At 35.1% G+C, this 23773-nt stretch overlaps 1 protein-coding gene across 1 annotated transcript in view; it reads left to right on the top strand.

Moving 5' to 3' along the window:
- LOC145686123 (serine/arginine-rich splicing factor 7-like) overlaps positions 1–23773 on the top strand; it is a 60436-nt gene that overhangs the window by 32348 nt on the left and 4315 nt on the right. The window contains exons 4-5 of the mRNA XM_081759096.1: positions 4498–4665; positions 11919–11984. Of these exons, the coding sequence (XP_081615222.1) occupies positions 4498–4665; positions 11919–11984 (234 nt within the window). The remainder of the gene's footprint in view (positions 1–4497; positions 4666–11918; positions 11985–23773) is intronic.

Here is a 23773-nt window from a genome sequence, read left to right as displayed (position 1 = left end):
TAAGCAGATTGTTGGTTTTGCTTATACAAAACAAAACAAAAAAAAAAAAAATGAGGTCTAAGGAGAAGCATTATGTAGAAAAACTTATTTGCCATGCGTCACGTGCTCTTAAATAAAGAATAAATTAGAGTAATCCTTCCTCCCTGCAGTGCCTTCCGTAAGGAAGAACAACCCCGACAAATGTTGGGGACCCGTGAAAAAACTATATTTTTTATGTTGACTGTGTTCAATTGTGACTTTTTCAAATGTGAAATTCCTGCTGAACTGTCTCTGGTGCACGGTCATACGTATGGCCAACTTTACCAGCTAAATTTTTCCACAATCTTTTTAAGTTTAAAAGAGAAAGTAATCTTGTGTATGATCGAATCATGGGAAAACGGCTGACCTATTGGAAATGTTTTTTTTGGATATAGTTATCAATTGGCACTTGATAAAAATTCATATCCTACAGAAGGAGCGGGATGTCATAATTTATGCGAAAAAATATAATATCTTACGAGTTCATTAAATTCGGAAGATATAACTCTGTATATACAGTATTGTGCAGAATGGATGGCTCAATCGGTTTTTTCCATAATGCAGCGGACATTCTCTTTGCACGTAATAGTGTCGTCTGCTAGGTTGTTAGGCTGTTAATTGTTCATAGTGGGTGACTCATAAGTATCTAGAGATCGTACTGTTCATACCGAACGCGTACTCGTTCTCTTTCTACTCTCGTTGAAGGATGACACTAGTGACTATACCTGAGAAAAGAATTTCACTGGAAATGTATGCACAAATTAAGATTCTGAGGGAAGAAAGCTACAGTACTCGCCAAATTGCTGCTAGATTGCGATTGGCACGAAAGATAGTTGTCAGATCAATAAGTAGTTTCAAAACCAGTGGAAATTTTGACTATAAAAAGCTAAAAGGACGTCAAAAATGCACAATTGAGCGTATGGATGACGCCATACTTTTGGCAGCAAAGAAGTCACCCAGAAAATCAGCCAAAGCAATCCAGGCTGGTTTACTAAAAGATGGGAATGTACCTAGCCAAAGGATAATCCACAAGAGATTTTTATATGCCAATTTAAAATCCTATAAGCCAGCCAAAAAGCCGAAATTGTCGGCCAAGAACATTGCCGATCAATTGACATTTTGTAAAAAGTATCAGGGATGGACTGGTAAACAATGAAGAAAAGTTTTGTTTTCAGACGAGACCCAAGTATCGCAATTTTATGCCATTTGTAAACACATACGACGGCCTCTCAGTACAAAGGACTCTCAACGCTACATCATTCCCAACGTAAAGAATACTGCAAAAGTCATGGTTTGGGATGCCATTTCTGCTAAAGGAAGATGTGGATTGTAGTTCATGCCTGAAAGGGCATTAGTGAATAGAGTTGTCTATCTCGATGTGCTTAAAGAGAAGTTACCAGTGTTTATGGAGATCAGCCAGTTCACCCACTTCCAGCTCACCCACTTCCGCTCCATGCTATCAGACAAAAGCTGTTAAGGAATAGCTTGAAACTAGTGGGTTTCAAATTCTCGGACCTTGGCCCTGAAATTTTATTGATTTGAATACCATTGAAAATTGTTCGGTAATTTTAAAGCGAAAATTGGCTGAAAGTAACCCCAGTTCAGTTTCTCAATTAAGAGAAGCTATAAAACACGTCTGAGCTACAGAAATTACACTAGAATACTGCTAAAAATTGTGTCTGTACATGCCTTTTCGTATCCAGTCTGTAAACAAAGGCTTGCACACCAAGTATTTATAACTCGCTGTCAAGCGTGTATACTTCACTAAGTTTCTATCACTGAAATGTATCCTTTGTATGTGTTTTTAAACTGAAGTGTATCATTTATATCAATGTACATCCGTATTTAAATGAGAATATTCTAATGTTTTCATAAGCATGACTTAGTTGTTATGTCATTCATTCTGGCCAATAATGTAAACTCTTCATTAAAAGTAAGGGGACCCGAGTCTCAACGTTTTTGAAATTTTTATTTTAGAAGAAGGGGGGGGGGGATTAACTTTCTTCACATTGAAACCTATGTTACACAGTATCTCACGAGGCTATCAAGTTATGAAGAGGAAACTTGGTATATAAACTCCTCATTAAAGATAAGGGAACACTTGAGTCGGGTTTTTTTGAATAATTTCGTTTTAAGAAGGGGGAAGGTGCTATCTATACTTTTTTGCCACAGGAAAACGTTGTTCATTTCTTGTGATCGCATAACAGGAATGGCTGAACTGTTTAAATTAATATTAGAACGTAGTTAGTACCCACCTCAAGCTGGATTTTTATAATGTCCCTTTGATTAGAAGGTGTATCCGAAGGTAATAGAGGGGTTCAAAATGTATTTTTAAAATACAATATTTACGGATTTTTATCATTAAACTTTCATTAAAATTTGTATCTAAAGAGGGAGAGTAGCTCAAATATTTTACATAAACCTATTTTTCCCATGCGAAGAACGGACACTTCCGGTATTAGAAAATAAATCGAAGAAAAATTAGGTTTTAATCCTCTAACTCTCGACATCAAGTTTTACGTCCCCACGTTGACTACTAGTATCGTTAACTTCAACGAAAAGCCGCTATATCTAGCGTTTTTGCTACGTTTGTCAACGACAAAATAATCGTATTGAGATTAAATCAAATAAAATTAGATCTTATAAAAATAGAGATGGATTTAGCAACTTCCTAAACACCCTTTGGTGACAAGAATAAAGTTTAGTCTATTGATAATACAAGAATTTAATGAATTTTGAATTGTAATGTGCTATTTTCATGAAAATGGAACTTACCAACAGTACTGACGGCCGTTGACTATGCGTAGTATTGTCAGTTTGTTTTATGTGTGATGTGAATTTGAGATTAAGTTGCTGTTCTTTTTTAATTAGTTCAATTAATATTGAGTAATGTCAGTGTGCAAGTTCTTATTTTCGTGAAAATTAGTCGTATAAATTTGGTGCCTCTTTGCCTCTTCAGGTGTAGTTAGTTAGGGAGGGCTCATGTAAAGTTGTCTGGAAGTCCATGAAATATGTGAGTAACCCTGCTCCCTGCATATAGTGTTAAGCGGTTTTTTTTAAGACAGTGGAGGAGGAGGAAGGAACCTTTTGAAAGCAATGGCTGCGAAGTTGAAAGGTAAAGCAGTTAAATAAAAGATGTTAATTTCGAACAGTTGCCCAATGAAGTTGAAAAAAACGCCTGGCTTTCATACAAGAACATTACACAAAACTTCCTGGAAAACCGGAAAAGTAATCACTATGTACAACTGCTTGAGCATTTTCTATCTTCCATGACATGAGATGTGACATGCCACTGAACGTACATTTCCACGACAGCAAATTGGATTTTTTCCAGCCTATTTAAGAACTGTGTCAGATAAGCATTTTGAGAGATTTTACTAGTTAATCCAAAACTTGGAACGGAGATAAAATGGAAACTGATGTGTTTCAGTGTTCGCAAACTACTGCTTGAACTTGAAACATTATTGAATATACAGAAAAGGGAACGCGATAAATGTCTGAATTCGATTCTATTATTTGTTAAATTTTTAGTACTGCAGAAGGTTACATTAACATTTATAGTAAGCGGCTGTTTATTACATATCTTTTACGCGTATCATGTACTCATGCGTGCATGTGTATATTTAGTGTATCAATCCTATGACAATATAAGAAAATAAATTTCACATACTTAGCGTATAATCCTTTCTATTTAAAAACTAATTATTTCGATGCCTATTTCAGCAATTTTGGGATCTCTTTCAGAGGATGTAAACCTTGAGTGTCGAAATCGAGTCTTCGCATGGTTTTCTGTATTGGTTGATAAATACAACTTTGTAAAGACACTGTTGAAATCCTATAACTCAAATTATCACAATTGAAATACCTCGAAAACTTGTGAAAAATAAACGTATTTCTTTGCACGGTATACAGAGATTCAATTTTCCTTCATATTGAGAGTTGCAGTCACTGTATTAGATCACTGCTTATAAAGAATTGCCAAAAAGTTTTCGGTAAGTATGAAACATTTTATGCATAATCTCGACACCACTGTAGCTATTTATTTACTGTGGTGTTGCCTAGTTTAATGATTTAATTCCAACCTTTATCAAGCGAGCCCTGATCACTGTTTAGTTGCTTCCGATTAATGTGTGTAATTTTTCACAGGAGCAAAGAAAGTGATAATTATTTAAGGATAAGAATTTACTTAGCGTTTATAATTATTTGTCTGCTGTAAAGAGTCCGTTTAGTGAAGAAAGCGATTGGAGAAAACAAAAGGAAGGTTTATAAGAGAAGAAGTAAAGAGGTGCCACTTGACTTATGGAAGTAATTAACTGTCAAATGTAGGTTACGTTACTTATAATATACCTAGGTATAATAGTCGTTTTCGTGTGTATATATCCACGGTGTAATCCAATATATATACACCGCATATTATGTTCATACTTTATGTGTCAGAATTCCTTCACACATAGATTGTATGTTTTTGTGCTCTTACAGAACTGTTGCTGGAAGCCGAATTCGAGTTACCTATGCAAGACCTAGAACACGAGGACGAGGCAGGCGTGGATTTGATCCCAATATGCGCTGCTATCAATGCGGGGAGCGAGGCCACTTCTCTCGAGATTGTCCAGATACAAAGTACGGTTACAAACGACCTCCTTCCAGGTAAAAAGGAGTGAAGTTCGGGGAGATAGTTTTAGTGCATACATGACACTTTATTGCCCACTCGTATTATAGGATGTATAATTGATGTGAAGTTTTCTTTTGTACAGGTACGCCCCTCTAGAACTTCATTGGCACTTATCGTATTTCTCACAATTGGTCAAGTCGGTTTCTCATTCGCGACGCATTGAATTCGACAAGCTAGGTGGTTGTAGCTTATTTTTCTTCTGTACGGAATGAGTTAAATATGTATATATCTGAAAAGCCAATGTGTAGTAACTAAACTTATTTTAATTGTATAAACAGTCCAAACTTCCAGTTCAGTCGCATGAACAATATAGGTGGAATTGAATTACTCTTTTAAAATAAATTTTATATATATACATATATAATCTCGTAAATAATCAGAAACTTAGTTTCGAATTTATCGATTGATTCTATTGGATCAAAATATAATTTGGGGAGATTATTTATTGATTTATTCCGCAGAAGACAATCTTCTTGCTAATTTACTCCTTTGTAAAATAGTGAAAGTTAACATTTGATAGAATGAAATACCAGTTTATATTTGTATATCAACATGAATGCATATAAATTAATGGGCTTGGTTAATTTTAGATATCCAAGACAATTAGAACGTATTTTGCCAACAAGTTTGTTCTATTGTTTGCACGTGAAGACTGCTATAGGTACCAGTTGTTTTTCAGCACAGTCTTAACCGTATTGTGCATGGCTTGGATTGATTCTTCATGTTGTTTTATCAGATGTGAGTATCCTGTCATGTTGATATTTGCTTCTGTGTAGTTGTTTACGTATTGGAATTGTAAATTAGCATGCTTATCATGTGGCAGTGCAAATGAAGAATCGAGTTATAAGTTGTGACTATGGGAAGAATCGTGTGACCAGTTCTTGATGCTTACGTCACGGCCGTTTTAATGCATAGATCCTGTCATCGTGTATTACGTGTAAAATTTAGTCGTAAAGGGTCCCAGCGCACATGTTTGCCCAGGGACGCATCATGCTGCTAAGAGGAAGACGGAACTGATTTGAATGGTAATTTTTCAAATTACTCGCGTACATTACTAGGTGGATAATTTTAAATATTACACTGTATTCCATACGCTCGATAACGAATTGTTTAGAATAAATTTCTCGTTTTCGTTGAATTTTTGGTGTTCCGATAAGCATCTGCTATTAATATTGTGTGTGCATAACATATGTTGCGTTTTCAATAAACTCAAATCGTATTATGATTGAAAACTAACTAAATGATGACTTTTGTATAAAAAAAAAAAAAAAAAAAAAAGTATATAGTTGTTAAATGACATAAGAAAGCTCTGCAGTGCACACGCTCTATGTGATTAAATTTTTTCATTTCTTTAATGTTTCTGTACTTGATTTACGTTATTAGCTAGTGTATGTCCGATTATCCACACCATTATTATTTTAAATATTGAGGGAGATTTTTGTACTTTTATGCTGTGAATTCTTGCCTATGGTTACTAACAAATTCTTAACACTATATAACTGCAAAGTTGTGTTTAAATGGAAATAACTTTAAGATCTTGAAGAAAATACGAGTAATTCGCATAATACCAAACAACCACGTTTCAGTTTTCTCCCGCATAGTGATTCTGTGTACAACCTGCCAGTAATTGAACGATGTATTATTACCTTAATACTACGAAGATTATAACGTTTGGTTAATAAAGCCGCTGACATCTTCGTCCGGGCCGCAGTAGCTATGAAGAGTCTAAGCCCAGTTGGTTGATTTTTACACATTCTTTAATATTCCACATCTTTCAAAGATATAAAATATCTACCGAAAGCGCTGACTTCCAAATTTGTCCAAACTCTGAAATATTTTTTTTATTATTGTATTTTTTAAATCGTCCACTTTCCCCTGCCTTGGAATCTTAGTTTGGAACTTACTGATAGACTCTTCTGCCTCTATACTCTTTACTGGACGTTCATTTTAATTTAGTTTTTATTTTTCTTTATTTATTTATTGCATTACTATTTCCAGTTTTTCTCTTTTTTTTAAAAAAAAAAATCAGCAGTTGAGGCTTCTTTTTTTTTTTTTTTTTTTGTCTGCTATCTCTAACAAAATCCAGACTTCTTTTTTTTAACAAATGTAATTTACCTAATTAATACTAAGATAAAAGGAAGGGAATGATAGAAGTTAAGGGAAATATTAGATGAGAGGATTGTTAGTTTGGAGAATTGATCTACTTTTACTTTGTAATTTATTTACGTTTCTTTTTAATTAGTCTCCTAGAAGTCTCTAGCTCGTGATTATGCTGCATCTTTGATTTCCACCTGTGTTATTTTCTCCTGTATTTTTATTTCACTATCAATATTCATACTTTGATCAGATACGTTTGATAGTTTCTCTCCTGCATATAATTTCGTAGTTCCGTATAGGTATTTAGTCTGATCTCCAGATTACTTTTACTCTGGTTTCTCACGTGACTGGATTAACTCATTCTCTGCTAATTCACTTACACTAAGTGCCACCATTACTATATACTATATATCTTTCAGCGGTCCTCCAGACCATGAATTTGATACTTGATAGTTTAATACATACATCGTGTTAGTGGTAGATCAAAACTCCATATTCCCAATACATATTGTTTTATGTACAATTTCCTTTGCCTTCTCATGTGTTTTTTTCAGTGTGTTCACTGAATAACAATTTCTCATCCATCAAAACTCCTAAATATTTTTCTCTTTTTCTTCTGTTACTTTTCTTGCTTTTCCGCTAATTATAATTGCAGCGTCATCTGCATATTCTATAATTCGACGTGCTTGTGTTAATTTATTTATATTTTTCAAACAGGCTTGTAGCGTGATGTCTCAAAAAAATAGGTTCACATACGGAACCTTGTGTGGAGCTCTTAGTTGTTATTTTACTTGTATTTTCCTCCTGACAATTATATACAGCTTTCCTATTTTTACAGTAATCTTTCAGTATTTCATATAGGTATTTGGAAAATCCAAGTTCTGTACAATTTTTAAAAGTACTGGCCATATGAAAATCATTATTACATATTTATTGCCATTGCCTTTTTCATGTTCTATTAAGGTGACTAGTCTGCTTATTGTATCTCCAGTAGATTTTTCCCTCTTAAATCTACATTGCATTTGACATTATTGAATTCCTGGTCTATATTTGTTAAACTTTTTTTTTTTTTTTTTTTTTTTAAATATTTTACTACATTATATTTTGGAAACATATTGGTCTATACGACATACATTCGTTCAGACCTTGTCTTCCCCTTTTAGCAATATTACTAAGTTTGGCTGTTTCCATATATTTGGGTAATTTCTTGATTGTAAGCATGTATTATATTATTTTATCAGGTATGGAATCCATTATGCTTATTATTTAAGAAATTTTCAGCTTTTATCCCACTGCTCATGAACTTTTTTTTTTTTTTTCTGGTTTATTGTTTTGAATATTTTCCAGTGTGTCATTTTTTACATAATCGATTACACATCTTCTATTTGTTTTTCCATTTCATTTCTGGTTAACTTGTTCATTGATTGTAATTGTATTGTCATCTGAAAGTAGACTACTTAATAAAGTTCCAGCTGTTTCTTTCCAATTTGTAGTAAACTTTCCATCCTCTTTTATAGCAGTTTGTTAATGTCATTGGCAACTTCACTTTTTGCTGAATAATGTTACGCGGAAGTCCCCATGGATTTTCGCAATAACTGTGGTAACCTCTATGTTGCAACTCGTGTTTCCATCATTTGACGTGTGATCTTTGGTTTTGACAGTGTCACTAGTACTGCTCTACCCTGGTAAACCCATTCCTTTTATTTTATTTTATTTTTATTTTTATTTATTTATTTATTATATTTTTGTTTTTCCTACCGTTTTTATCCTCACAATGACCAAGACTCTAGGGCAGAGTCGAAAGCTCAGAAGTGCAAGTGGTATTGCATAAAGTGGAATGATAAGTAGAATTCCTAAGCAAGTCATTAGAATGTCTGAAGTAATTACTGATTACTGCTGTTGTTCACAGTGAATACTCTTTGTCATTGCTGTGAGTCGCAGTCTAATATTTTAGCTACTCCGTTGTCTCTCTACATAATATGTCCTAGTTTTCATTCTTTCTTCACCCTGATAAATCACACAGATTTGTGTCCAAAATAGATTGATTGTTAGTTGTACTGTTTACTTTGAAAGCAGTGAAGGTATTCTATCTGGTTTTGTTCATAATTGGCTTTCTGTGCTTACTCTTCCGTAGGATGTATTTCGAAATAATTTATTATAATCCGTCTTTGGTAATAAGAGGTGCTTGTCAGAAAAGTTAAAAAGATAATTCTCTGTCACTGGACTCACGGAAACTGGAGCATATCTGTAGAATATTTGATTCAGTCGAATATGTCTATTATTCTAACAACTTGTACAATAAGATAAAAATTAATTTCACATTTTATGATCCATCAAAATACTTTACTGTTTGAAAAACTATGTATTGAATGAATACAGAAAAAAAAAATAATAGATTTCCAATAAGAGAATTGAATTGCTACAATACTGTAAGATTATTATAAAACAATATATAAAGAGTGAAAAATGTTAATGTTTTCTCATTCAGTTTCGATAACTTTCCTGGTTTCAAGGCGCACATTTATCTAATTCGGTAGTAAGCGCGCACACCAAGAGAAAAATATCTGCCATGAGGCAGAAAAATCTCATTTGTTCACTTGTTTCTCATGATTGACTAGCTGGCAGAAAGTACAGACATACATATACTGTGGATGTAAGTTAGTCACAGGAAGTTAAATATTTTTACCCAGTATTTAATTACCCTTTTACCCATAGCTTTAAAGTTAATGCTAGTAGGATACTGAACAGCATGAGACTTTATTGTGACAGTAGTTTCTAATTTAATTTAATGTAGATTGTGGATAAAAGATAATGGATACATTTGCTCTGTCCAATCTGTAGGTATCTTATAATTTATTACGTTATAAATGAAAATCTAGTAGTGGAGATCAAAATATTTTAATAGCACACAATATAATTCTACGGATGTGTCGTAGTTAGTGTTCCGAACACATTATGAGAAAGGAATCTATCACTCATGTTTCCGTTGAAAATAATAATAATAATAAAATAAATCCAGTTCTAGTTGGTGAGGTTTCTTTGCCTTCATTCGTTGGTAATTTGCTGCAAATTGATAACAATTTCGTTATTTTAAATGTGCAGTTCTATCTTAGTTTCAGAAATACCGGGTTTTCCTGTGCTTAAATCGGCTTCCTTTCAAGCAGAAAATTGTTACCAGAAGCACAAATTGGTTCACAAAAGAGAAAATGTAGCTTTTAAGCATAAATTTTCATTATTGTTGTGTTGAAGTCATGAATGTGTTCTTTAAATCTTTGTCATTTTTGAACCAACCGTTAAAAGAACACGAAGTATTCGACCTAAAAATTACCGGTGCAGGAATGTGAAGAAAAGGACCAAATAATCGTATAAATGGAGAAGCGAATTATAGCTCTTTTAACACGTTCGCTGCTGAGGGCGCCCATCGGCGTTCAGTACTGAATTTGGCATATGCGCCGGACACCTCTCGGCGCTTGTCCCTGCAGCTGATTCACTTTCCCACCAGCGCTAGTGCAGATATTGGCGGGAAAGTGAATCAGCTGCAGGGACAAGCGCCGAGAGGCGTCCGGCGCATATGCCAAATTCAGTACTGAACGCCGATGGGCGTCCTCAGCAGCGAACGTGTTTTAAATATGATTCAATTTAATTACGGCAAACATGAATTTTTATTTTAGGTTGTTTAAAAAGTATTGAGCCTTGGAAGTCAGACTTGAGAACACATTTGTTGTGATTTTGAAAATAACAGTATGAAACAACATATGCATCATTTTATTTGATGACCTGCCATTATTACAACAACACCATAATCCCGTTGCTATAGAACTCTGTATCATTTGGTCAGAAAATTGTAACAGGTAGTTTTCACAGGTCTCGTTCGAAACTAACTTTGCACCATTCAGAGAGTTCTGCAGAGACCGAAACAAATGATAATCTGACAGTGCCAGGGCAGGCGGTTGTCAGCGTGATATATGACACTTTGTGATGACCAGTTCCAGCTGCTCCTTTTTCCAGCTAGGTGGACTCGACAGTACAGATCGGAGTCTGTCATTGTGTTCGGCGGCAGTAGCTCGTGATGCACGCAGCCCTTTGAATCTCAGGAAACACACAGCGTAACCTTCCTTGGCGTCAGGTGGGCTTTACCACAAACTACTAAGCTTCTTCTCACTTCGACCACGATCTTTTTCGCACATTGTTCTTGTAGATTGTGTACTTTTCATCGTTCATGATCAGCTGCTTCAGAAATGGATCGAGTGTGGTACGTTTTAGTGGAGATCCGAAGATAAAAATTCGATGGAAATCGTTTTTCAGTCAGCATTTGTGGTACTCAAACGTCGAGCTTGTTTCTGTAGCCAGCTTTTTCCAAATGGATTTATGACTTCGGTGGTGGATGTTTAGATTATTGGCGATGTTATGATTGCTTACATGCTGGTTTTGCTAGACTTTTGTTAAAATACCATCCAGTTTGCTGTGATTGGTCGCTTACTGCGAGGAGCATCTTAATCGAAATTTCCAGAACGAAATCTCGTAAAGTGTAGCGCTGTTTTGAGGAAAGTTTACTCATCTTCACGGCACAATACATTATTCTTGATCATAAGAATTCCAACACTTTGCGCACATCTACTAGCTTCAACTGTCAACTGTCAAATGACGTTAGGCCCTACCCACTGTAACTCATACTCTGTGGTTTAGGACGCAAACGATATCTCATGCGCAAGTCACTACTTTTTAGGCTACGTGACACTACTGTTAACGGAGTTTCAGATATAGCCGGTTATCAGGTAATTTTATGCTGGAAATAGTAACTCTGCCAAGCGAGAAGGAATTCGTTGACGTAAACACCAGTTAAGTAGTTCGGTCTTAAAATAAGAACTCGGGACTTCCAAATTATGAAGCAAGAATGTTAATTGCTTACAGGCGTCTACGTATATGTTGTACAGTATCTCTCTTATTGATGGAATTTTTGACTTTGAACTTGTTTCGTGTTTTTGTGTATGTTTTTGTTTGATTGTTCTCACGTTAGTTTTTGCATGATTGTTTGTTAATCTCACCGCTTCGTACTTGTTCGTTACAGTGTGTGGTGTTATACATTAAAATGTGCATGTAATATAAAATTTTTCTTAACTTTTTGATGCAGGTCAGTGAACAAAATGAAGGAGAGCGGAAGAAAGACAGACAGCCAGCGCTCAGCGTCCCCATCGAGGTAGGATCTGACTGCACTTACTACTTTTAAGAACACTGTTAGAAGAAAATTTTCGTGACCAAAACTCGTTGCAAATAATTCGTCTGCTTTCTAAAAGAGAAATTGAGATCGTTGTCTTTTAGAAGGTGATATAATTTGCATTGATTTGACCTCGAAGATTTTCATCCAGTCCATGAGATGGACGTTGAGTGCACAGTCTTACTTGATTTCTTCCGATCCTTCATTTTGTTTACTTTGTATTTTTCTGATTTTTGTATTAAGTTGTGACATTTTATAGAAAGTTAATACTAGATTTATATTGTGTGTGTCTTGTGTTGATGTTCCCAAATCGTGTAACGGTTAAACGTCGCCTATATCGTAATTGATTGGTAAATAACAGAGTTTGCATAGGCTTAGAAGGCTTTGATTTCGATTAGAGAAATATTCGAAAATACAAATGTTTACACAAAAACTAAAATGAAATTTCTAGAGCATAGTTCTAATAAAAGAACTTAGTAGTAGTACTTATGGGTTTTCATTTCCCATTACATCTGATTCATGGAGCGTGTGGTTCAACCCTTGACCGTGTGCGTTTGTAATGGATGGCATTGAGTCTGTGTGTTTGTCCTGGTTATCCCCTTTCTTTCACTCTCCATTTGTCTGTTCCCTTTTTCTACCAAAAAAAAAAATACAACTGGACAGTAAAGTAAAAATGTACCACGCCTCAGTGAATATATTTTTTTAAGTAATAAATAAAAGAACCGGCTGAAAATAATTTGAATAGTGTGTTTACCTGGTTTTATTCATGATAGGCATTGAAGAGCGAAAGTTCACGCAAATATTATAAAATACGTTTACACAAAACTTTACACGTTTTTGGAAATTTCGTGCGACTGCAGTGCGTATGTGATTAATGAGTTTACTATGCGACTTGTGAAAAAAACTTATTTTGAAGTTCAAAAATTCGGCAAATTCCATGTTTTTCTGACCAAAAAAAAAAAAAAAAGGATAAACCTTCAGTAACATTGGCACTAATTACTGATTTTGCAAACAAAATTCATTAAAAGTTATTTTTTGCCTTATAATATAAACTTAAGTTTTTTTACTCACGTTGGGCCTGGGTCCAGCAGTTGGCTTGTGACATTCATGGCTCCCCTCAACCTTAGTGGTTGGTTTTCAAAACCTCAGTTAGCATGTTCTTTCTTTCAAGTAACTTTCTAGTTGTCCTCACGTCGCTCTGTGGATGTCATAATACAAACACCACCTGGTGAGATACAGTCACTCACCTTTCCTTTGACCAGACTTGCACTGCTTAACTTTACTGGCCTCACGAGAACCGATATTCTAATTTGGCTAGGACGTTGCTTCAACGTGTTTACACTTGCAATGCTATTTTTATTATTTTTCAATCTCGCGAGTCTAGTTCATTTGCGAACAACAGTCAAATCTCTTGGTTATTGTAGCTCTGCTAGGGTTACAGATGAAGAAAATGTAAATTTGCAGTTGAGGATATTTCAGATAAAGAACACTGTTAGTCTTCCTTCAAAGTGCTTATAGTTCTTGGAGTTTGTAAGCAATGCTGCAACACAGTAATGCATAGACCATTGGTAGTATTGACTTCTTTGCGGGCGTCATGAATGAACCCACGGAATTCACGCAGAATAAGTTATTCTCGAAATAGCTTGACTTTCACTACAGTACAGGGAAAGAAATTTCAGGGGAGTGGTATCCGAGAAGCGTGCCACAGTGCCACTTAAAATTGTCACAGTGCCTAAACACCTTCCCAGGGACGTTTTGGCAAGGTAATTAGGCATAAAACTTAGATAATGGAGTGGTGCCTCATGAAAAACTCATCAAAGTTTGGTATATCCTTCATTTTGGATACTATCTCTGTGTTCAGTATCTCAAGGTAGCTATGTTGTGGAAACAATAATAGTGAAAGGACCCCTGAATTTGACAGACGGCCTATATTGTGACATCAGTCTGATAAAGCTAGTTGAGTCAGCTATGCGTGTTTGCATGAACTGATAATTTCAGTAGAGCTCATCTGACCAAATAATATTGTCAAGGATTATATACAGATGAACCTCAAGCAAGACCTCTGCTAACCACAAATGATCTGAAGCACCTTGTGTGACACAATTTTGAAATTGTATATTCTTTTCATTTGGGCTACCCACAGAAGCAAACGTTGCTAGCATCTTACTTTCCGCAGTAGTAATACAGGTCGTACACGTCCAAATTTAAGATGGTTGTCCAGTTTATTCGTTTCCTCGAATTTGTCTCTTATCTGGCAAATGGAGTGCCGTTTAGTGGGGTCAGTTCAGTTCATAGTTTCTCCTCTTCGCCACATTCTCCATTTTCAGATACGTGTAGGATATTGTTGGCTGGAAGAGACCAATAGAAGATTAATTAATTAATAAAAGATTTGATAAATAGGATAAAGCTTGGAGATACCAATACAGAGGTTTATAAAGCCTTGTCTTTAACATGATGGCGTATCTATCTATGTTCTTTCAATATTATGTAGTCTCTACTCTTTTGTGATTCGTAACTAAATGACCCATACTGAAATTAGTCTTGTCTCCTAAATTCTATCAAAAATTGAAAAATGGACAAATCAGCTTGTTCTTGCGTAGAAACAGAGGGTCGAAAAGAGATTAAAATTTCAAATTAATGTTTTGGTTTATTGAGATGATGATAGCTTATATAGGCGTTTGTAGGATTGTCCGTATGGTACTAAACTAGATTTAACATATTAATAATATGCATTTTTTAGAAAAAAAAAAATCGATCAGCCAATTTTTAAAAGAAATTTCTGAGATGTCTTGTGCTTTTTCTGAAAACTAAGTTTATTTTGTTTGATTGCGTATAGGCTTTTTCTAGTATGAGTACAGACTTCGTTTATAGTGTTGTGGTCAAATTGTACAGTATCTTATATTCACACTGAAAAAGGCACCAATAGCGGTAGTTCATAACTTGAAAATTGACTGTTCTTGCTATATACCGCCACAGCTGCACGATACAAATTGGCGATCCCACACAATAAGGTTCGTTTAGGTATGAACAGTTCTCACATCTATTTATTTTTATTTTTATTTATTTTTAAGAATAGCAAGTATAGACATGACTCTACCCTAAAGTCTGCTTGTAGACAATTCAGTAAATAGCTTTTGAAATGTATTTCTTAAGCTTTTGAAATGAGTAGCTTTTGAAATGAGTTTCTACATTGCGCTGTTGAAGAAAAGTAAAAGTTCCATAAATTAATCAAATAAAACTATGATTATAGCTTTTAAGATAGGTAAAGTCTTGTACATTTTGTTAAGATTTCAATAACATAATCTTTAATCTTGTGATGTTCGCTTCAGTTCTTTGTTTTAACTGTTGATGACCACCTACACGCACTAGCTTAAAAGTGAATTATATACAAATAAAACAATAGAAGACGTAGCTATGTACACACACTATTCATAATTCGAAAGAATTAACGTTGCAAAGTCTTCAATTCAGTTGTAAATTTCACACAGAGAAAATATTTCATATTTCAGTCTCTGGGTATAACTGAAAATTTGAATTATCTGTTCAATTTATGTTCATTGAGATTAACATTTTTGAGTGAAGCTCTTTCTAATACCATCCCAGTTCGTATCTAGGTTGCCGTCATCAGGTTTAACGTTAGATTTTGGCCGTACTGTAATGTAACTCAGACAAGTCTTTGTACTTGTGGTGACGTTGTCAACAATGTTCATCCGTTCAAATTGTGAATAGTGTGTCTGCATAATTGCGTTTCAAATTGTTTTATGTGTATGTAATCCTCATTTTTCAAGTTTCATGGTACTGTCTGTAAGTGATCACCAAGTAAATAACATGTAATGACACTTACAAGCTAGTTCGTCAATTAAATGTCTGGTCAATGATAGCAACAAGATTGGTTGCTAAAGTAATCATTAGAATTGGAATCACAAGTTACCCCCAAAAAATAAAAAAAGTTGTCAATGAACCCTGTGTTCTCAAACTTTAGTTTCCTTTCTATATTTTAACGTACTAAAGCTTGAAAACGTTTGTTTGAGGACTTCATTTTAACCAAAAGTTTGAACCAATTGTAATTCGCAGTGTGTTTCGTATACATTGTTCCCTTATGTGTAATAATTGACCTTTCAAGGTCTTGAAGTACATTGGACGTAAAAGACAATAAGAGATCGTACTGAATAAAAGTTTCACTGGTGATAAATGTTGCATTATCCTTCATAGCATTTTTGTGATAGGACGCCATATAAAGTTAGCCTGACTGATCTATTTAATACCTTGATGAGGTGGTATGATTCCCAAACAGTTCATGTATCCAAGATAAGTTAGCTGCATTCAACTCTACACTATAGATTGCTGAGGTAGGCTCAGAAGTATTGATAAAGAGCAGTATGATATTTATTTGTTTTTAAGACTATATATGTTAGGCGTTTACTATTACAAGTTGCCATTTTGTTTGGTGTAACCGTGGTGTCACTTAATACAAGAGTGTGTCAATTTTCTAGTTACAGAATAGGATTCCTGTTTTTCTTCTTCTAGTGCAAATCCATCATTTCTCAGAATTTGATTAAAGTGTTTAAGTCGGAAAGATTTGAGAGGACTGATATGTGTGTTGGAACAACAAAACTAATTGAAACACATTTGATAATTGCGGTAGTTGTACATAAGCAATCTATTTTAGTAACTGTGATAGCCTTTATCCTATTTAAATACTAAAATATTTTTTCAGAATTCCTATGCTTCTATTAAATGAATTTAAAATAAGCATTAAAATAGAATTAACAACATGCACATCCAATCACACAGTTTTCTCTTCTAACATTAGCTTATAAAATTATTTTAAAAGAATCACATCAAGATAATTTTTCATGTTAGCGGTATTCTTATAGATGAGCGTTCAAATTTGTTCGATAAAATAAAGGTTTGGATTTACTTTTAATATTACGTTAAACTAAGATTTGTAGGGTCAGAAAAGAGAATATTTCGATTTCTATCCTTCGCTGAGGGCTATGGATCGATTTTGGGCAATGTCGACTTCTCATTGGCATGGTATGTAATTGCATTTGCTTTGTTTAATTAAAATATGAATGCAGAGATTCGTATTTTACGGATAAAAGTAGCACTAGTTGACGTACAACATTAATGTATATAATATATTTTTTTATCTATGACTGTAATCAAAAAATATACCAAACTTAGCTGTCATACATACTTTAGCAATATTATACCGAGGGATCAAATTAAACCCGTTCTAAGCTCATATTTTAAGTATCATCAGTAGGTGCGTTGTTACAAAACATACAGGAGAAACATCAGTACATGGGACTGTATCATTATACTTGCAGTTCAGAAGTCATCCCTGTAGGCGTTCAGACACTTGTCCCTCTGTACTACTAGACAATGAATTCCGTCAACGTAGAAATCAATCGGTTTTTGGCGAACCGCTCACTTACTGCATTTTGAACTGCAGTGTCGCTATTGAGCCAATGACCCTTCAGTGTCTTCTTGAATGAAACGAACATATAAAAATTGCAGAATGACAGGATCGGGCTATACAGTTAGTGGATGATGCAACATTTCCGTTTGAACCATCGAAGCAAGTCATATTCCTGTCCGGCAACATGAGAACGGGCGTTATCTTGTAACGCAATAACACCAGACTTTAGCATTCCATGTCGTTTGTGATTGATGGTCTTCCGAATATGGGTCAACGTAGTACAGTTGCGTGTGGCATTGATAGACTTTCCTGGTTGCATGAAATCTGGCAGTAATTGTCCTCTGCAGCCAAAATGCACGAAACCATGACCTTGCCATCTGACAACTGGGATTTGAACTTCTTAGGACGTGATGACGACGGGTGCTTCCACTGCATATTGACGAATTGGAACTAGGTTCAAAGTGGTGGCGTCATAATTCACATAGGAAAATCATTCCCCTGTGTGTGGTAATGCATCAAATGTTCGAGAGGAAGCCTTACGCTCTAGGTTTTGTCTCTGAGCATCCTGGCACGCGTTGTACACACACCTTATGGTACCCCATGTGTTTAATTCTTGTTTGTATTGTACCATAACTCATATTCGGTTCCATGGCTATCACTTGAATACTCATATGTCTACTGTTGTGAACACACTCGCCCACCACAATACGATTGTAATCCATGACAATAATGTGTGTCGTGCCGAGACGAGGAAGATCGCTTGTTCGACCTGTGTGAAACATTAGTGCCCTATCTACGACTGTCGTTTTTGATACACATGTATCTCCATAATCATCCTTCATTCGACGGAACACCTCAGACGGTTGACATCTCTCTGCACTCAGTAACGGGATGATTGCTCGCTGATCCGACTTGGACGGATTTGGGATGGTGAATGTCATGGCTTTATTCCTGCAAAGATAGGAAACGTTAGGCAGGATTACTACAGCAATGGCCCAAGTATATGTATCGCTACAACAATACAATCATGTTCATTAACTGTACCTATCAGGGGTGCCGAACGGGTTTCATTTGATCAGACCTTATATTTGCTTAAGAGCGTGAGGTTAAGCGCTTGTATGGAACAATATGGTAGATATTGTAGTCTCCATGTCTTTTGACTAAAGTATTCAAAGTAAAATTAAAGCTCAAGTTTTCATTACAGAAAGAAAATTGAATCATGTAATGTAGTGGGGAAGAAAGTATATGTGTGTAACATTTTAGCTATACAATTTGAAGCAGCCTCTAATGTTGGTTATATTAATAATGTAATGCGTTGGAATATGTTCATATTCAATCAAGTGTTTTCCATGAAAACAATAATAACTACTATGCAAGCATTCATTTAAATACATTCATTTTGATATTTTTTGTCAGTCTTCGTAGAATCGATTGTTAAAGTGATCCATTCCTTTTCTCCAGTCTGAAACTAAAATATGAGTTGATATCTGCACAGTAAAGTTAATGAAAGCTTGCAAATCATTCAAGTCCCGGCGGACATGAAAAAAATTAGTCAAGGTTGATATAATGCATCTCCTAATGAATGGCACCCTTTTGCCTGTAATATTACTTGAATCCAATTCCGTAGGAACTCCATCAAGATTGTAGGTGTATGTAACTTAAAATTTCTTGCACATCATTGGGTCCTCAAAGTTTCATTAGAGTGCATGGATACCTCTGCCAAATTTTCATTTAATACTCGAGGTAATCTTTATCATTACAATGACTTTTAAGTGAAGATTTTGCTGGCCAATCGAGGTGGGACGTATGTCTCCTAGCAGTTTTAATAGTGGTGCGTGGCAGTTTTCGTCGTTGAAAACAGGATTACCTATTCTAGTTGAAGGTAAAGGTACTCTTGGTAGTTGACTTCCATAGACACTTTCGATAGAGTACTCATTTTATGAAAAACATTCCCAGACTTGTTAGCTACCACCGCTTTTTTCCCTGTAAATAATTATGAATTTGACAATAGTATCATAACTTTGTGTCAGTTAACCAGATAGAGTGTGTCCTGTGCATTTGAGGTATTTTTAATTTATATTTTTCATGTAATTAGCCTGCACATTACCTAGTTTAGACAGAAGTTTTGATACATATGGTGGTAGGTGGTACGCACAACCAAGTGTTAGCATGGATATGTTCTATACATATGTTTGTTATCTATAGTCCAGTTCACAAGAGACAGGTGTAGTTTAATCAATGTCAGTGGACATCAGGCAGATCCGGAAAACATGTAAGGCGGTCGGCAGTGGCTGTTCAAAGGAAACTCTGCTGCGGGTCACACAAGGGCAGATTTCAGGGACGCCATATCAGAGGAACACCTCGTGCAGGCCTTGGCTTCCAATTTGTAGCACTGATAGTAGTACAAGGGATTGAGATCCGGGCTGCCAACGGGCCATTCGTCCGCCATAACAAAATCGAAAACATGTTGGAGCCACGTCTGAGTTTACTTTGCGTTATAATACAAAACTGAATCCTATTGAAAAACCTCATGGATATTGGCAAAGATCTATAACTACGGAAGAAGTTCAACTACATGTATCAAAGCGGCTGTTACTTTTCAGTGGTGAAGATCTTTTCGTCCGTAAATAAGACGTGATGTGGATCACCTCTGAACTACTGGAGAAAATTCTGTGCTCATTTTACCCTGATCCGCCGTAACGGTGAAGTTAGGAAATGTCTAATGCCCGAGATATGCTCCGTGGATGAAATCTCATTTCTCACACCATCACTTAACTTCCGCACCGGATTTCGTTGCAATCGAGTTCGCACATTTCTGATGGCCGGTGATGTCCTTATGGTGACTGGATGATCCATGACAGTAAATTTCTTCTGATATATCTGTATGGTACGGTACACAAATGCGCGACTAATTTCGAGTGGCTGCAAGAGATTAAATATCTCTCTCGCGGTGTTACTTGCCTTATGCAGGCCTACAAGGATTCTCATATTCTCGTTTGTACTCCACTCCATCTGAAATAAGCAAACAGGGCCAGTTAATATCTCAAACCATCATAGTCTATTACCTCCACCTAATATGTCGCGTTTTACCTATGATGACGTAAAGTTTGTATCAATACCTATGTCTATACTGAGAACATGCTTATGCAGAAAAAAGTATATCAGGTTTGTTTCGTTGTTCATACAGTTGTTTAATCTCACGCTATACCAACCATTACATAGTGGCAGTATGTGGAATGCGATTAAATGGCTACATATGGATATAATATCACAATTGCATGACATCTGTAGGAATTCCAGGTAGAAAACTATCCCCATCTGCATATATAGATCATCATTGATGAGGAATTACCTACCTACAGTAGTGAGAAGGAAATTTCGTTACGTGTTTAAGAGTAATTTGAAATTCTTTGACAAAAACAGTTTACACTCCGATTTCGTAATTAGGATATCCCCTAAATATCTGATTTTAGTATGTGTAGAAATATCTCTAAAAACTTAAGCATTTTCATAAGTAGAAGTCATAGTGTAACTGACAGTGGGAGGCAGATACTTGTCCTATAACAAACCTTGACAATATGGAAATTTATAAGTATGCGAGCGTGGGACAGTAAATCAATACGTATCTAAAAACAATGGATTAGTATAATATTTTCTCAATCCAGGAAGTAAAATCTCCTGCATACACTCACCACCACGCCAAGAGCTCCCCTCTGCACTCAAAGCAGAAGTGTAATTTTCTAAATGATAGCTCCATAATTGTCTTGTAAAGTAAAAGTGAAGAGAGCTATTCGTGAAACTTTTGAATTCATTTTATATCTTTATATGATAATTCAGGAGTTACAATTGGGCGATGGAAATCTGAAATTAAGTATTTAAATAATGTATGCATATTGACACAAATATGAATTGGTTGGTTAGTAAGTCAACGCCGCTTTTCATCATAGATGCTATATAAGACAAGGACTTAACGCTAGTTTCCACCGGGAATGAAATCTAGTCTCCTGCGCTGAAAGCGCGTATACTATTCATATATTCAGAAAGCACTACGAATGTCACTATTTTTGATCAGTGTTATTATTAGTTCCAAAGTATGTCCTTTGTTTCATGTAGAACAATTTATTAAATAGGTTTTTACGAGTCATATTAACGCTGGAACAGTTTCGCTTTAATGCTGATTGATGATTATCTTTCAGTAACTTACTTGCAATATTTATCATCGTTTGTCTAGGCTAATAAACAATTTTGAAATCGTAAAGAGTTTAATTTTTTGTTCAGTTACATCCAGTCGTGTTCTTTATGTTGAATAAGCATAGTACTTGTCGATTTTTTTTTTTTTTTTTCGAGTATCGTTGTTTCCTTCATTGTATCATCACCAATATGCATTTATTATCCGTTTTCTTAATCTTCAAATGTGATCTTGAAGTTCATATTTAAATTCTTTTCCTGTCCATGACCTACTGTTCATAGAATACCCATATTTTCTCTGGAGAAGTGGATTTACATAGATAAGTCAGTTTATGCGTCATATTGTCCATATGTAATCATTTTACTGCCACTAATGAAAGCGAAAATAATTATAGTGTAAAATGGTAATCATCACATAATGTATTTATTATTATTATTATTTTAGTTCTTTCTTCCCTGCTGTAGAAATATAAAGCAAGTGCGAATATTTATGGATTGCATTTTCGAAAGAATATATCCATAGGAATATTTTGGGATATTTAATTTAATTTTATGATAAAGTATAGTCTTGGGTACGTATTTCCAGTTGTATCGCTGAACAACATGGCAAGTATATAGTATTATAAATTACTTTGGGCGTTCGTAGGTTTGGTGAAAGACGATTGAAATCGATTTGATGGTGTATTTTGCTATATATCATCTATTAAATTTTATAAATGCGTCTTAAGTGTAATCGGAATTGTGTTTTTTAATCCATTGCCTTTCCTTGTGCTTTCCCATCGATTATCCTTGGACACTTCCTTTTTATCACATGTTCATCACTGGTATTTCTCATATTGACCTAATCATGTGCTTTTGTAGGTACATGTTTTATAAAATAAAAAAATAGTCAAATATGTAGGCCCTCCTGATTTCGGCTTTGAACTGTAAGCAAAGCTGTTCAAGAATACTAATAGTGAAACCTTTCAGATACGGACATCGGTTGAATTGTTAAAACCACACATGTATATTCCTTGCACTTTGATGACAAATATTTTAGTATTAAACTTTGGAAAATGTAATCAAAGATTTTAATTTTGCAGGCAGATATTACGTATCCGTCCAATATTGCTAGGTTGAACAAATTGTTTGTCCGTTACGAGAGGTTTCACTATGGTTAATATTAGACTATAGACTTACAGTTGCTTAATCTACTTTAGGGTGTGTGTTGTGATTGTGATAGAGAGCTGACATGTGATTGGTTGTGTAAACCATAATGGTGACCTGTGAATGGGTGGTTCTTGCTCTGTAAGAGAGCCCAGCTGTAGAAACTACAGAGCCTGTGGTCATAATGGTTATACAGAATCTGCTGGCCTTTATGGTTATGTTTTGATGATGGTCAAAATTGATTGATGATGGTGATGATGATGATGGTCTTTGGTGTCCCCTGGGTAGGTAGTCATCACATGGAATAGTTACCGACCGGTGTGAATAGGTAGAAATGTTGTGGCTTCACAGGTAAGAATGATATTTTGTTTCTTGACAAAGGAAAGAAGAATTATAGTAGGGGATTGCTATTGGGTTTATATTTCCTCCTGTTTAAGTGGAGAACGAAATTGTAGTTAATGTTGAAACTGGATGAAAATATGTAGTTATAACGTTAGTGAATCTGATGCCAAAACTCTTCTGTTATCTCGACACAACTTTGAAAACACGGTGGAGAAGCGCATAACAGTTATTTCTTTCTTACATTTCTTTTGATTGCAATCCTGAAGGAAATCACTCCGTAACTATTTTTATTTTGTTCCGTATCAGTGGGGAGAAAAAACTGTATACAGCATATAACACACTTTTTTTTTTTTTTCTCCAAAGTTTCGTCTCTTCGATCATTATTTCATAACAAATATACTTTATGCCAAGTGAAGATTGTATCCATTCATATCGATTCGTGTTCTAAAGTTTTCTGCGTAATAATACTATTTTAAATACGTTGTTCGGCAATTTATAACAGATATTAGAATGCCTTGTAATGACAACCAGAACGTACAAAATATTATACGTAAACATATTAAACTCTGGCTTGCATATTTTAGTAATGTGTGAACTATATATTATTCAGAAAAAGAAATATGTGTATCTATTACAAGTTTGTACTTCAGTTGCAAATGAAAAGTGACAT

This window comes from Thermobia domestica, chromosome 5 (genome assembly GCF_964235325.1).
Source record: "Thermobia domestica chromosome 5, izTheDome1.hap1.1, whole genome shotgun sequence".
NCBI classification, from domain to species: domain Eukaryota; kingdom Metazoa; phylum Arthropoda; class Insecta; order Zygentoma; family Lepismatidae; genus Thermobia; species Thermobia domestica.
This window is presented reverse-complemented; position numbering and strand designations above follow the sequence as displayed.